This window comes from Rattus norvegicus, chromosome 2 (genome assembly GCF_036323735.1).
Source record: "Rattus norvegicus strain BN/NHsdMcwi chromosome 2, GRCr8, whole genome shotgun sequence".
NCBI classification, from domain to species: Eukaryota; Metazoa; Chordata; class Mammalia; order Rodentia; family Muridae; genus Rattus; species Rattus norvegicus.
In genome coordinates, this window is record NC_086020.1 from 180,457,061 (window position 1) to 180,474,308 (window position 17,248).

General features: G+C 37.1%; 1 protein-coding gene across 1 annotated transcript; it reads right to left on the reverse strand.

The window, feature by feature from the left end:
* Positions 1 to 16,394: 16,394 nt before the first annotated feature.
* Positions 16,395 to 16,667, reverse strand: LOC102552940 (small proline-rich protein 2H-like). Its single transcript, XM_039103318.1, has one exon. It carries the CDS (start codon positions 16,665 to 16,667, stop codon positions 16,395 to 16,397), a length of 273 nt encoding a protein of 90 aa, XP_038959246.1.
* Between the last annotated feature and the right edge of the window lie 581 nt (positions 16,668 to 17,248).

Below are 17,248 nucleotides of genomic sequence, written 5' to 3' on the forward strand. Positions count from 1 at the left end.
AATTCATACCACATAATACTGTATTGGCATGTAAAAGAATGAGTATAATCTATAATAATTATGGACAAAACCCAGACATATTAACTGAAGTTACTCAGGTAGAGGAAAACAAATACTCTGCAATTTCTCTTAAATTTCAGATCACACTGTCTTACAGGATGATTTTAGTTTCCATGAGAACTGTATAGGTAAGAGAAGAATATGAAAAGTCTTCTGAAAGTTATCTAAGCTACAATGAATATAAACGTAAGTTCAGTAAAGTTTTTTGTATTGTCAAATTTCTACACTATATGATTGTTTTCACCATATTCGATGATAAACTTTGAAATTGTGGAATACACTGTCCTAGTTTGGAGCTGTCAGGAATGTTTGATTTAATCATGATACCACTCATTACATGCACTATGATGAAATTACATTAAAAATGGAAAGGAAATATCCAATTAAAAGACTTCAGGTGTTTATTTTGATATTTCGAAAAAAACCATTAACAGAATGCTGTACACAGATCGAAGTGAACACGTGAAAAAAAATGATACTCCAAGAAAATAGAATCATTAGGCTTCCCTGAATTAGTGACCATCATCTGCAACAGAATCTAAAAGCCAAGCAGAGGAATGAAGAGTACCAGTACATGTCAAAAAAGGAAACAATCAAATGAGAAACTGCAGCTTTACATATACAAGTCAAGTTTGCAAAATTTTATTAATTAATCACTGGTAGACAGGAAGGGAGATATTCATCAAGGAAAAAAGTATAATTCTCCTATTTATGCCTCTATCAGCCATAGATAATCTTCTCTACAGATGAACAAAAAAGCTAAAACAAATATTCTTTAGATTTAAAATATAAAATATATCTCATTCTCATAAAAAATACTACAGGCTGAGCTATACAACATTGTAAAATGCACAGTCTTATCTGGAAATAATTTCTCTGTGATACATCAAAGTTTACACAGAAAGTAATCTTAACAAACTTAAAAAGCGATACTTCCCTCTGTTTGATCAAATAATGGAAAAATAGAAACAGGAAGAAGTACAAATTCATGGAGAATGAACAATTTTCTTTAAATTATTAGAAAATCAAAGTAATGTTTAAAGCTTTAAGTCTCTAGGCTTGAACCTATTAGAACGGTGGATATACAGAAAAGGCAGTTGTATCAAGGTATTTTTAAATTTAATTTAACTGGAAATTTACATTTTATTTAATTATGAAATATTTCTATATTATACAATATTTTCCACCATAGCATATGAAAGTTCTTCTCTCTTCATGAAGCTAACATAACTTCGATGCCACTGCCTCCCATAAATAAAATACTGAAATTGTGCACAAATCTTGATCAAGAATAGAAACTAATTATAGAAATATATGACTGGATAGCACATCGTGATGGAACACTACTTTTCTATCTTCTATTTTATATTACTATATTTTATTTTATTTTTTCCCTTTACAACCTGCTCATTGTCATTGCCTCCCTCCTGACCACTTTACTCCCACAATCCTTATCCCAATAATCTCCACTATTCCCTGGAAGGGAGGGGCTCCTCTGCTTATCTTCCACACCAACCCTGGCACTTCAAGTTTGTGAGGCTCGCCACTTCCTTTATGACTGAGGATAGAAAAGGCATCTCAGGTAGAAGAACAAATCCCACCTAGAGGCAACAACTTTGGGGACACGTGTTATACATTTTTTTAAATATAAATGCCTATTGAAGACAGTTTCAACAGGTCAGGTTAATTTAAGGAGGGTATGAAATAGGCAATTATTTGCACAACAAAATTTTTCTGAAGGAATAAAATTTAATTCTTTGTTTCACAGAGATAAACTCTCTAGGGACAGAGAAAAGGAAAAGGAAATATACAAACACTGAAAACACACACACACACATACACACACACACACACACACACACACACACACACACACACCACACACCATGTGTGAAGCAAGGTTCCACAAGCTCCAAAAACATTTTCCTTCTTCAATAGTTTATATATCACAATGAAATCTTTCAAGCAATATAAATATGCCAATGTGATTATATTCTACTCTTATTTATGTAAATAATTACCATGAAATAAAATTTCCATTTCCCCAATGCCATTACATGATTGAACATTTTATGTAATACAAGTTAAAGACACATTATTTCCAAGAACCTATTTATAACCATAACTAAGCAAATTATTATAAATTAACAAATATAAGCTAGCAATATATTTTTTTCACAGTCAGACTCTCTTACTGACAGTCTGAACTTTATAGTCACCAAGGAAGAATCATTCATTTTATTATTAGTCTTAAAGCAATGCCATAAAAACCCTTCAGAGTCACAAGTATAAACTTTTATATGTAAAAACCATCAGCATCTTCTACTTTAAATCTTCAAAGACCACACCAAATCACAAACAACCTTTTGGTACATCATATCAGAAAGCTGAAGCAAAACTTAGTACAAGATTTTTGTCATCACCTGATTACCAGCCCAGCCTTAGCAAAAAACATACATCAACTAGTAGTTGTTGGGCTGCCATTGTTCTTGTTCCATTACCTGAAAAACTCCTTTTTCAATTGTCAAGAGTGTGTATTTTGAACATTAAATTGTTCTCCAATATTTTCTATGTCAAAGTCACTAAGAAAAATATCTTAACCAACTTTTGCTTAAAATCTACATCTTTAAATTCTTTCTCTTTTTTTATTGGTTACTTTATTTATTTGCATTTTGAATGATATACCCCTACCTGGTCTTGGGTCTTGATGTTTTTTGGGACAGCATGTCAAAGGACACTTTTGGGGTATATATTTGAACTCCCTTCTAAATATGAACACAAGACTGTACCAAAACTAAAGTTCCATGTTCTTTCTTAGGTGTTCAGGGCACTTTGGAGGAGGACAACGCTTGGGGTACATCGGAGGTGGGCACACAGCAGGAGACTAGCAAGGCTGCTTACACTGACACTGTTGGTAAGACATAACAAACATATGGGGTACGGGGCAGACAGGAGCTGAGGCACACAAAGACTCAAACAGAGAAACGGAAACACATACACAGAAAGACCATAAGTCTTACACTTTAACCTCCCTCCCATGTAGTTACAAGTACGACTTTCTAATTTCCTATCCCTTTACTTAAATTACGGTCATATTAAATCTGACAAAATTAATTAAAATGTTATTTTTAGTAATTTTAATTCATTTATTTAATTCTATTAGAAAAAGCCATTTTTGATTATACAAATTATTGAATCAATATTAGATAAACATATATGTTTTTGAAGACATTGTTGAAATGTATGAATTTTTATACATTACCATCAACGTTTTCCAATATTAATTGAACTTATTTCAGCAACGTGCATATTTTAATGTATAATATATTGCTAAAAGAATAGGAATTGTACACGTTAATTTTCTAAATGTTTCTTCTGGCTTTAGTTTCTGTCCTAAATACAATCCATATCCTAGTGACAGATGACATAGACAAAAAACAAACATCATATATATATATATACATATAATGAAAATAATATCGAATGGGCATGTAAAAGAAAGAGCATAGTATGCAATAACTATGAACAAAACTCAGGCATGTTAACTGAAGTTACTCAAGAAGTGGAAAACAAATACTGTGTGATTTCTCTCAAATTTCAAATCACAGAGTCTTACAGGATGACATTGGTTTCCATGAGTTCAGTGTAGGTGACAGAAGAATATGAAAAGTTTTCGAAAATTATCTAAGCTACAATCAATGCAAACATAAGTTCAGTGAACCTTTTTGTATTGTCAAATTTCTACATCACAGGATTGTTTTCACCATAATCAATGGTAAACATTGTAAGTGTGGAATATACGGACCTTGGTTTGAACTGTCAGCAATGTTTGCTTGAGTCATGGTACCACTCACTGCGTGCACTATAATGAAACTCCATTAAAAATAAAATGGAAATATCCAATTAAAAAAAGCCTTCAGGTTTTTGTTGTGTTACTTTCTAAAGACCATTAACACAATGCTGTACAAAGATAGAAGTGAACATGTGAAAAAAGTCATTCTCCAAAAAAGTAGAATGATTAGGCTTCCATGAATTGGTGTTCATCATCTGCAACAGAAACTTTAAAGCCAAGCAGAGGAATGAAAAAGTACCACTACATGGAAAAAAGGAAACAATCAACTGAGAAACTGCAGCTTTATATATATAAGCCAAGTTCGCAAAATTTTAATAATTAATCACTGATAGACACGAATAGAGATATTCATCAGGGAGAAAAAGGAATAACCCTCATATGTATACCACTGCCAGCCACAGATAATCTTCCCAAAAACACACAAAAAAGCTCCAACAAAAAATTCTTCATATTCAAAATGTGAAATATATCTCATTCTCAAGCCAAACCCTACAGGCTGAACTACATGACATTGTGAAATGCACTGTCTTATATGGAGATAAGTCCTCTGTGATACACCAAGGTTTATGACAGAAGGTAATCATAACAAAATGAAAAACTGATACTGCCCTGCGGAAAAATAGAAACAGGAAGAAGTATACTTGAAAGTTGTAGAAATACACGGAGATTGAACAATTTCCTTTTGAATTATTAGAAAACCAAAGCAATGTTTAAAGCTTTAAATCTTTAGACTTGAACCTATTAGGACACTGGATGTGCAGCAAAAGCAGTTATATCAAGTTACTTTTAAATTTAATTTAACTAGGAAATTTACATTTTCATTTAAGAATGAAATATTTGTATATTGTACAATATTTTTATGAATAGCAGTTGAAAATGCTTCTCCTTAAATGAAGCTAATATAACTTTGATGTCATGGCTTCCAATAAATCAGATACTGAAATTGTGCACAAATCATGACCAAGAATAGAAACTAATTATAGAAATATATGAATGGGTAGCACATTGTTAAGAAAAACAGGCTTTCCATTTTATTTTATTTTGCATTTTATTTATTTTATTCTTTCACTTTACATCCTACTCACTGCCTTCCTTGTGACCACTCCCTCAGACAATCCTTACCCCAACAACCTCCAATTTTCCCTGGAAGGGAGGGGCTCAATTGGTTATCCCCCACCCACATCCTGGCACTTCAAGTCTGTGAGGCTAGGCACTTCCTCTCCCACTGAGGACAGAAAAGTCATCCCAGGTACAAGAACAAATCCAACTTACTGGCAACAGCTTTGGGGACATGTGTTATAACAAGTTTTTAAGTATAAATGCCTGTTTAAGACAGTTTCAATAGGTCGGGTTAATTTCAGGAGGTATGGAGTAGGCAATTATTCACTGGGTAGACTTCTTTCTGAAGAAATAAACTTTAATGCGTTGTTTCCCAGAGGTAAACTCTCTCAGGACAGAGAAAAGGGAAAGGGAATATAGGCACACAGAGAACACACACACACACACACACACACACACACACACACACACACACACACACATCCCATGTATGTAGTTTGGTTCCACAAGCTCAAAAAACTTTATTTCTTCTTCAAGTTTATGTATCCCAAGAAATCTTTCAAGCAACATAAAAATTTCAATGTGATTATATTCTATTTTTATTTATATGAATAATTACCATGAGTTAAAAAGTACCATTTTCCCTAATAACATTACATGATTGAACATTTTATGTAATACAGTAAAAGACACATTAGTTCCAAGAGTACACTTTTAACCATACCTAAGCAACTTACTATAAATTAAAAAAACATAAGCTAGAATATTTTTTCACAGCCACTCTTTCTTACTGACAGGCTGAAATTTCAGTTACAAAGAAGAAACCATTCATCTTATTTTTAGTCTTAAAGCAAAATCATAAAAACCCTTCAAAGCATCAAAAATGTAAACATTTGTATATAAAAAGCCAACACTATCTTCTACTTTAAATCTTCAAAGCCACACCGACTCAAAAACAACTTTTTAGTAAATGCTACCCGAAAGCTGACAGCAAAATTTGGTACAAGAATTTATCCATCACCTGGATCACAAGCTCAGCCTAAACAAAACACAAATCAACTAGTATTTGTTGGACTGCCATTGTTCTTGTTCCATGACCTAAGAAAACTCCTTCAATTATTAGGAGTTTGCTTTTTGAACATTAAATGGTTCTCCAGTATTTTCTATGTCAAAGTCATTAAGAAAAACATCTTAACCAACTTTTGCTAAAAATCCACATATGTAAATTCTTTCTCTTTTTTATTGGTTATTTTATTTGTTTGCATTTCAAATTTTATCTGCCTACCTGTTTTCCCCTCCACAAACCCCTATCACATTCTCCTTCTCCCCTTCTTCCCTGCCTCTATAAGAGATCTCAACCATTCCCCTAACCAATCCTGCCTCTCTCCCCTAGCCTTCCCCTACCTTGGATCATTGAGTATCCACAGGATGAAGGGCCTCCCCTCCCATTGATACCGAATAAGGGAAACCTCTGTTACTTAAGCAGCTGGAGCCATGAGTCTGTCCATGTGTACTCTTTGGTTGGTGATTTAGTTCATGTGAGCTCTGGGGCACATGGTTCATTGATAATGGGGCTCTTTCTATAAGGTTGTAAATCCTTTCAGCTTTTTCAGTCTTTCCCATAACTCCTCCATTGTTGTCCAATATTTAGTCCAGTGGTTTGCTACAACATTCATATTTGTATTGGTCAGGCTCTGGAAGAGCCTCTCAGAGGACAGCCATACCAGGATCCTCTCGGCAAACAATTTTGGCATTAAGAATCTTGAATGGTTTTGGTATCTGCAGATGAGATGGATCCCTTGGTGTGTTAGCCTCTAGATAGTCTTTCCTTCAGTTTCTGCTTCACTCTGTGCATTTCCTTTAAACAGGAACAATTTTGTGCTAATATTTTTAAGATGTGTGGGTGACCCTGTTCCTCAACTGGGGGCTGTACCTAACTTATGGATATGGTCGCTACAAGTTCTCTCTCCCCTTTCTTAGGTATTTCACCTAATACCATCCCTCTTGGGTCCTGGGACTCTCTTGACTTTCTGGCATCTGTGTCTTTCTCATACCTTCCCCCAGTTCCCCAACCCCCACTGTTACATACCTTCATTAAATTTCCTGACCCTCTGTACTTCTCTCTCCTATCTCCTTCTATACATGGTCTTGGCCTTTTTTCCTCCCCCTTTCTCCCTTTGCCACCTGTGATAATTTTCTTCACCCTTCTACATTCTAAGGGTGGTAGTTAATTCATAAATCTGCTCCAGTATCATTGCTTGAAAAAGATCCATCACTAATATTGTATCAGTCACACTGCACACTGAGGGACTAAAAACCTCCTAAAGAATTCATATAACTCATTGATTAGGAGGAGTATGGTGGCCTTGAGAGCAACAAACAGAGGAAAACTCTACAACGAATGTAGTCCTTAGGACACTTAGTCTTCAGGTCTCCCCTTCTCCTAGGCATATCCATCATGGTTGTGCTAACCAGTGGATAGTTTCCTTGAGTTCTAAAGTGTTGTGCTGTATTATATGTATCCCCCCCCTTGACAAATACCTACAACATCCCATGCAGGACTAATATCGAAAATCCACAGGTAACTCAAACTAAAGGAGAGGAGCCAGAAAAATAAAGAGAGGGGTGGTGTGGAGAAAGAGAAAGAAAAAGAAAGAAAAATATGAAAGACAGGAAGACAGACAAAAAGAAGTAAGAAATAAAGGAAGGAAAAAAGACAGAAAAAGAAAAGCAGAACAAATAGGGAAAGAAGAGAGAGAGAGAGAGAGAGAGAGAGAGAGAGAGAGAGAGAGAGAGAGAAAGAGAAGTGGCAAGAGAGATGGTTCAAGGGTTAAGAACATTTAACTTCTCGCAAGGGACCCAAGTTCTCTTGCCAACATGAATGTCTATCAGATCACAAATCCCTATACTTCCACCCCCATAGAACCCGGTACCACCATCTGACATCCTAAACATTGTATTCATGTGCATTAAAACATACACAAACGCATACATGTACACGTAATAGAATAAAGAGGAGGTAATTCCTGTGGAAAAAGTGGTAGAGAGTTCAATACAAAACAGAAGAGAGTAATGGTACAAATGTCATCAAAATGATTTAATAAAAACTAAAGAAATCATATTGATTTATATTTATATAAAATTTACTAAATTTCATTTATTATAAACTAGGAACACAGGTGCTTATATGATTCCAGATGGATTGGCATACTTCTCTGCAGTCCACCTTTTACGGTTTCAGAAAATACTCTCTATTCTACTAAGTAGGGGATGCAATTCAGCACTTGAACATACATGTATGACATAGGATCCATAAAAATGAATGAATGGAAATATATGCATAAAGATATCATAAATGGCCTTCACATGTCGGGGTGAACCCAAAACTGTAAACACTGCTTACTACTGAGAACAGTGCTGTGCCTGAGTGTCTCTGGTTTCAGTCTGTCTCCCTGGTTGTCATTGTCACAAGTCAAAACCTCAAGAACCAATGAAGAACTACAGGAAACACTCAGAAATATAGAGACACACAGGTTGGCAAACACAGAAATTTCATTTTAAAAGGAAAAAAAATACAAATGTGTAACCATAGTAAACAAGCAAACAGGATAACAGGAAAAAATCACAAAATTCTAATGAATTCCCTTTCTGTTAAACAGCTCCAGCTGGTCATGTGTCATAGACTTGAATAGTTTGTATACCTACTAAGACGCTTGGAAAAAATGTATTGTTCATTTGCAAATGATTGTCAGCTGAAGATATTTTGTAGATTAAGTTTCTGGGTGTCTGTTTGACTCTCAGTACTGAAACGCATTCAGGCCTAGGCCTGTCCTCATCCTGTGACTACTATCACATTCTCTGAAAGTTCATATGTTCACCAATCCTGTTGTGCTTAGAAGCATAATGACTTCAACAAGCACAAGAGTCTAAATGTTATAGTAATAGGATGGACAAGTATGTGAACCTGGCATAGATGCCTGAGAGTTGGGATGTAGAGTATGAAGAGAACAACTCCAATTTTTAGAGGCCTCCTAGTGGAGGATTGGGGACTCTAACCCGAGTGTAAAAGTTCTGTTCCAAGTGTGTTCACATCTGGAAGAGGAGCAGGGACAAGGATGGAGCAGAGGCTCACCAATGACCTGCCCAACTTGTCGTCCATCCCACTGACAGGCACCAAACACTGACACTATTACTGACGTTATGTTATGCTTGCAGATGGGAGACAAGCATGGCTGTCCTCAGAGAGGCTCTACCAGCAACTGACTGATGTTGTTAGTCCTGTAGAGACTTAGTGCCCTAAGGAGAGGGCATGCTAGGGAGGGGAAAACACATCAGTGTTTAGCAGGAAAGGGCAATTGGTGAATGAATACCACAGTGGAGGGACTGGGAAGTGGAAACATTAGGAATGTAAAGAAATAAAATATTTAATGAATACTAATTTTTACAAGAGACAAAAGAGAGAGAAAGAGAAGAGAGAGAGAGACAGAGAGAGAGAGAGAGAGAGAGAGAGAGAGAGAGAGAGAATGGAAATTAAGTAGGAAAAAAGGAAGGAAGAAAGAAAGGAAAAAAAAAGAAAGAAAGGAAACAGGAAAAAACATTTTAAAGTACCAGGCATGAAATAATAATAGACTTTAATATGTGGAACAAATTATAACCATTATATCCTGACGTTTGGTTAATATAAACAACAGTTCATTATATCTAAAATATAGAAATCGATAATAGTAACATCAAAGAAATTTGTACTGCATAGAAAAGTAGATGCTGAGCTCACTGCTCCAAAACCCCTTGGGAGAGAGTGCTCACCGCCCAGACAGGTGGGCACTCCTGAGACTGCAGAGCGGGAGAGCCCACCAATACTGCCCACACCTGCCCATATCCCTGGCCCAAGAGGAAACTGTATATGGCCTCTGGGAACCCGAAGATAGGGGCACTGGAGCTGCAGGTCCCTTGAGCTCCAGACACCGCCAGGACCTGAAGGGACTGGATCAATAGTTCTCTGCTCCCAAATCACCTGGGAGAAAGAACTAAACCTTCAGAGAGGCAGACACGCCTGGGAAGCCTGAAGAGACTACACTCTGCCCACATTTCTGACTCCAGAGGAAAACACCTAATGCCATCTGGGACCCTGGTGCACAGGGACTCCCAGAAAAGGCGGCACAGTCCCTCCTGTTTGCTGCCCTCACGGAGAGCTCAAAAGCAACACCACATGAGCAAACTTGAGCCACGGGACCACAGGTAAGACGAACTTTTCTGCTCCAGGCAACCTGCCTGGTGAACTCAGAACACAGGTCCACAGGAACAGCTGAAGACCAGTCGGAAAGACTACATGCCCAAAAGCAGAACACTCTGTTCCCATAACTGGCTGAAAGAAAACAGGAAAACAGGTCTACAGCACTCCTGACACACAGGCGTAGAGGACTGTCTAGCAAATGTCAAAAATAGCAGAACATAGTAACACCAGAGACAACCTGATGGCGAGAGGCAAGCAAAGGAACCCAAGCCACAGAAACCAAGACTACATGGCATCATCAGAGCCCAATTCTCCCACCAAAACAAACATTGAATACCCAAACACACCAGAAAAGCAAGATCTAGATTTAAAATCATATTTAATCATGATTTTGGAGGACTTCAAGAAAGACATGAAGAACTCCCTTAGAGAAACCATAAGTAAACAAAAAAACATAAGTAAACAAGTAGAAGCGTATAGAGAGGAATCACAAAAATCCCTGAAAGAATTCCAGGAAAACACAATCAAACAGTTCAAGGAATTAAAAATGGAAATAGAAGCAATAAAGAAAGAACACAGGGAAACAACCCTGGATATAGAAAACCAAAGGAAGAGACAAGGAGGCATAGATAAAACCATCACCAACAGAATACAAGAGATAGAAGAGAGAATCTCAGGAGCAGAAGATTCCATAGAAATCATTGACACAACTGTCAAAATAATGTAAAACAGAAAAAGCTACTGGTCCAAACATACAGGAAATCCAGGACTCAATGAGAAGATCAAACCTAAGCATAATAGATATAGAAGAGAGTGAAGACTCCCGGCTCAAAGGACCAGTAAATATCTTCAACAAAATCATAGAAGAAAACTTCCCTAACCTAAAGAAAGAGATGCCCATAAACATACAAGAAGCCTACAGAATTCTAAATACATTGGACCAGAAAAGAAACTCCTCCCATCACATAATAGTCAAAACACCAAATGTACAAAATAAAGAAAGAATATTAAAGCAGTAAGGGAAAAAGGTCAAGAAACATATAAATGCAGACCTATCAGAATCACACCAGACTCCTCACCAGAGACTATGAAAGCCAGAAGATCCTGGATAGATGTCATACAGACCCTAAGAGAAAACAAATGACAGCCCAAGTTACTGTATCCAGCAAAACTCTCAATTAACATAGATGGAGAAACCAAGATATTCCATGACAAAACCAAATGTACACAATATCTTTCTACAAATCCAGCCCTACAAAGAATAATAGATGGAAAAGTCCAACATAAGAAGAAAAACTACACCCTATAAAAAGCAAGAAGTAATCTCCTTGCAGTGAAACCAAAAGAAGGTAGCCACACAAACATAATTCTACCTCTAAGAACAAAAATTACAGGAAACAACAATCACTCTTCTTTATATCTCTCAACATCACTCGACTCAAGTCCCTAATAAAAATACACAAACTAAAAGATTGGATATGTATAGAGGACCCAGCATTTTGCTGCATAAGGGAAAAACAACTCAGTAACAAAGACAGAAACTACCACAGAGTAAGAGGCTGGAAAACAACTTTCCAGGCAAACGTTCTGAAGAAATAATCTAGGGCAGCTATTCTAATATCGAATAAAAGTGACTTTAAACCAAAAGTCATTAAAAAGGATAAGGAAGGACACTTCATATTCGTCAAAGAAAAATCCACCAAAATGAACTCTCAATCCTAAATATGTATGCTCCAAATGCAAGAGCTCCTACATTCATAAAAGAAACCTTACTAAAGCTCAAAGCACACATTGCACCTCACATAATAATAGTAGGAGATTTCAACACCCCACTCTCATCAATGGACAGATCATGGACACAGAAACTAAAAAGATATATAGAGAAACTAACAGAAATCATGAACCAAATGTATTTAATAGATATTTATAGAACACTTCATCCTAAAACAAAAGAATATACCTTCTTCTCAGCACCTCATGGTACCTTCTCCAAAACCAAACCATATAGTCGGTGACAGAACAGGCCTCAAAAGATGCTGGAAGAGAGAAATAATCTCATGCATACTATTACATCACCATTGACAAAGACTGGTCATCAAAAGCAACAATAATTACAGAAAGTCCACAAATAAATGGAAGTTGAACAACACTTTACTCAAGGACAATTTGGATCAAGGAAGAAATAAAGAAAGAAATTAATGACTTTTTAGAATTTAATGAAAATGAAAGCACAACATATGCAAACTTACAGGACACAATGAAAGCAGTGCTAAATGGAAAACCCATAGCTTTGAGTACCTGCAAAAGGAAACAGGAGAGCATACACTAGCAGCTTGACAGCCCACTTAAATCTCTAAAAGAAAAAGAATCAAATACACCCAAGATGAGTAGAAGGCAGAAAATAATCAAAACCAGGGCTAAAACAAACCAAGTAGAAACGAAAAGGACTATACAAAGAATCAACCAAACCAGGAGCTGCTTCTTTGAGAAAATAAGCAAGATAGATAAACCCTTAGCCCGAATAACCAGAGGGCAAAGAGAGTGTATCCAAAGTAACAAAATCAGAAGTGAAAAAGGGGACATAACAACAGAATCAGAGGGAATTCAAAAAATCGTAAGATCCTACTGCAAAAGCCTGTATTCAATAAAAATCTCTATTCAATGGAAAATTTGTATGATATGGACAATTTTCAGACAGATATCAGGTATCAATGTTAAATCAGGATCAGATAAACCATCTAAATGATCTCATAAATCCTAATGAAATAGAAACAGTTATTAAAACCTTCCAACCAAAAAAGGCCAGGACCAGATAAGTTTATTGCAGAATCCTATCAGAACTTCATAGAAGATGTCTTACCAACACTGTCCAAACTATTTCACAGTATAGAAACAAAAGGAACAGTGGCCAATTATTTCTATGAATCCACAATTATGCACATAGCTAAACCACACAAAGATCCAACAAAGAACGAGAACTTCAGGCCAATTTCCCTTATGAATATTGACACAAAAATACTCAAAAGAATTCTCCTGCACACATCAAAACGATCATCCATCATAGTCAAGCAAGCATTATCCCAGTTATGCAGGGATGGTTCAATATATGGAAATCCATCAACAGAATGTAAACAAATTTAAAGAAAAAATTACATGATCATTTCATTATATGCAGAGAAAGCATTTGACAAAATTCAACACCCCTTCTTGATAAAAGTCCTGGAAAGGTGAAGAATCCAAGGCACTAAATGTAGTAAAAATCATATACTGCAATCCTGTAGCTAACATTAAACTAAATGAACAGAAACTTGAAGTAATCCCACTAAAAAATCAGGGACTAGACAAGGTAGTGCACTCTCTCCTCTTTTTCAATACAGTACTCGAAGCCCTAGCCAGAGATATCAGAAAACAAAAGGAGGTCTAAGGTGTACAAATTGGAAAGGAAGAAGTCAAAATATCACTATTTGTAGACGATATGATAGTATCCTTATGTGACCCCAAACGTTCCACCAGAGAACTACTAAGCCTGATAAACAACTTCAGCAAAGTGTCTGGGTATATCATTAACCCAAACAAATCAGTAACCTTCCTCAAAGGTTTCCTTCCACAAAGGAAAAACAGCCTGAGAAAGAAATTAAGGAAATGACACCCGATGCAATAGTCACAAATAACATAAAATATCTCAATGTGACTCTAATCAAGAAACTGAAAGATCTGTATGAAAAGAACTTCAAGTCTCTGACAAAAGAAATTGAAGAAGATCTCAGAAGATGGAAAGACCTCCCATGCTCAATGATTTGATTGGCAGGATGAATATAATAAAAATGGCCTTTTACCAAAAGCAACCTAAAGATTCAATGCAATCCCCATCAAAATTCCAACTCCATTCTTCATAGAGTTAGAAAAAGGAATTTACAAATTCATTTGGAATAACAAAAAACCCAGGATAGTGAAAAGTATCCTCAACAATAAATGAACTTCTGGGGGAAGCACCATGACTGATATCATGCAGTATAACAGAGCAATAGTGGTAAAATGTGTATGGCATTGCTACAGAGACAGGCAGGTAGATAAATAGAATAAAATTGAAGATCCAGAAATGAACCCACACACCTATGGTCACTTGATCTTTATCAAAAGAGCTAATACCATCCAGTGGAAAAAAAGATAGCATTTTCAACAGATGGTTACAGTTCAACTGAAGGGCAACATGCAGAAGAATGCAAATTGACCCATTCTAATCACTCTGTACGAAGCTTAATCCAAGTGAATCAAAGACCTCCACATAAAACCAGATACACTCAAACTAATAGAACTAAAATTACAGAACAGACTCAAACGCATTGGGAACCTAGGAAATTTTCCTGATCAAAACACCAATGGCTTATGCTCTAAGATCAAGAATCAACAAATGGGACTTCATAAAACAGCAGAACTTCTTCAGGCAAAGGAAATTGTCATTAAGATAAAGTGGCAACCAGCAGAGTGGGAAAAGATCTTTACCAATGCTGCATCAGGTAGAGGACTAGTAAGCAATATGTACAAGGAACTCAAGAAGTTAGACTAGAGAGAAACAAACAACACTATTAAAAATTGAGTACAGAGCTAAAAAAAGAAATCTCAGGTGAGGAATACTGAATGGCTGAGAAGCAGCTAAAGAAATTTTCAACATCCTTAGTCATCAGAGAAATGCAAATCAAAACTACCCTGAGATTCCCACCTCACACCAGTGAGAATGGCTAAGATCAAAAACTCAGGTGACAACAGATGCTGGCAATGATATGGAGAAAGAGGAACACTTCTCCATTGTTGGTGGAATTGCAAACTGGTACAAACACTCTGGAAATCTGTCTGGAGGTTCCTCAGAAAAACTCACTACCTGAGTTCCCAGCTATACCTTTCCTGTGCATATACTCAAATGATGCTCCAACATACAACACAGATACATGCTCCACTATGTTCATAGCAGCCTTATTTATAATAGACAGAAGCTGGAAGAACCCATACGTCCTTCAACAGAGGAATGGATACAGAAAATGAGGTACATTTACTCAATAGAGTACTACTGAGATATTAAAAACAATAACTTCATGAAAATCATAAGCAAATATATGAAACTAGAAAATATCATCTTGAGTAAAACCTAATCACAAAATAACCCACATGGTATGCACTCACTGATAAGTGAATATTAGCCCTAAAACTCAAATTACCCATGATACAATCCAGAGACCACCTGAAGCTCTAGAAAAAGGGTGACCAAAGTGCAGATGCTTCAGTCCTTCTTAAAACAGGAAACAAAAATATTCATAGAATATTCATAGAAGGAGAATGGAGACAAAGTTTGGAGTAGAGACTAAAGGAATGGACAGTGAGAGCTTGCTTTACATGGAGATACAGATTATATATAAATGAGAACGGGTCCCTGTTGGAAGAAGGGATTGAAGGAGTCAAAGGAACTTAAAATCCCATAAGAACAACAATATCAAACAACCAGAGCTCCAAAAGACTGAACCACTACCCATAGCCAACACATGGACAGACCCATGGCTCTAGCGGCATATGTAACAGAGGAGGGCCTTCTTGGGTACCAATGGGAGGAGAAGCCCTTGGTCCTGCCAAGGTGGGGCCTCAAATTGCAGGGCAATGTTAGGAGGGTGCGAATGGAATGGGGATGTGTGTGGAGGGTGAACACCCTTACAGAAGTAGGGGAGGGGGATGGAATAGGGGGACTCATGACTAGGAAACCTGGAAAGGTGATAACATTTGAAGTAAAAATAAAACCTATCTAATGAAAAAGAAAAGAAAAAAGAAAAAAGAAAAAGAGGATCCATTAATACCATTCAACAGATTGTGCTTTATTCAGGAATCACAGTGGCAGCACTACAATTAAGGTGACTGACATCTTGAGAAACATTTTCTGAGTGCACAGGGTAGATAAGAGCGATATTTCCCACTGAGTATCTGGAACACTTAATCACTTAGGAAAGATCATTTTCAGCAGGTTCTTGATACCAAAAGCAGGAAGTCTTCTGTGTAAGGGGTCATCACAGGCACATGGAGAGGGAAAAGTTTAGAAGATTCCTGTTTATTCATGAAAGACTTTGGAGGGAAGAGGAAGGTGTTCCTTTGCAAGTACGTGAGACAGATTCTCTTCTCTCCCCCTTGTCCTGATGAGTACTGAAGTCCTTACTTGCTCTTTGGTGGACATTTCTGCTGGCAGGTTGGAGGCGGTTGCACAGGAGGGCATTTCTGTTGGTATGAGGGAGGAGGACAAGGCTCTGTGCACTTTGGAGGAGGACAAGGCTCTGGGCACTTTGGAGGAGGACATGGCTCAGGGCACTTTGGAGGAGGACAAGGCTCTGGGCACTTTGGAGGAGGACATGGCTCAGGGCACTTTGGAGGTGGGCACACAGGAGGAGGCTGGCAAGGCTGCTTGCACTGCTGCTGTTGGTAAGACATAGTGCTGGAGTCTCAGGATCTGAAAGAGATTACATGAGAGTGTTCAGAGGTGATCAATTCAGAGAAGAGAGATGGAGCTATGAAGTATCAACTGAACTTGTCTCTCTGAACATCAACATCATTTCCCAACTCCTATTTTAGGACTTTCTGGCTTTTCTCTTTCTTGTCAGCACTCGTTTGCAGCAACCTTGCAAAATGAGCCTAAGTTTCATTCCTTCTCTCAAGATAGAGTATTTTGTCAAAGAAACAAGGAATGCTGTTTACACAAGAGAACACCTTTAAGACAGGCTGTCACAAGAACTGATACCCTGAAAATCAACAGCATCATTTCCTGTCCTCTTCATTACATGTATTACCCAGCAGGGTGTCTGGGATTGGAGAGTAAAGGACAGCTGAGGAAAGCCTTAGGTTATAATACGTACTTAGGTATATAGCCTTTCAAGAACACCAAATGATGTACGTAAAAGAGAAATATTCTGTGTTCTACAAGTTATTATATGTAAAGGAAAGCCATGTATCACCGTTGACTGTTGTATCCACTGTGAAATTTCTTACTGCTAGGTAGGTCCCATTCATCCCAT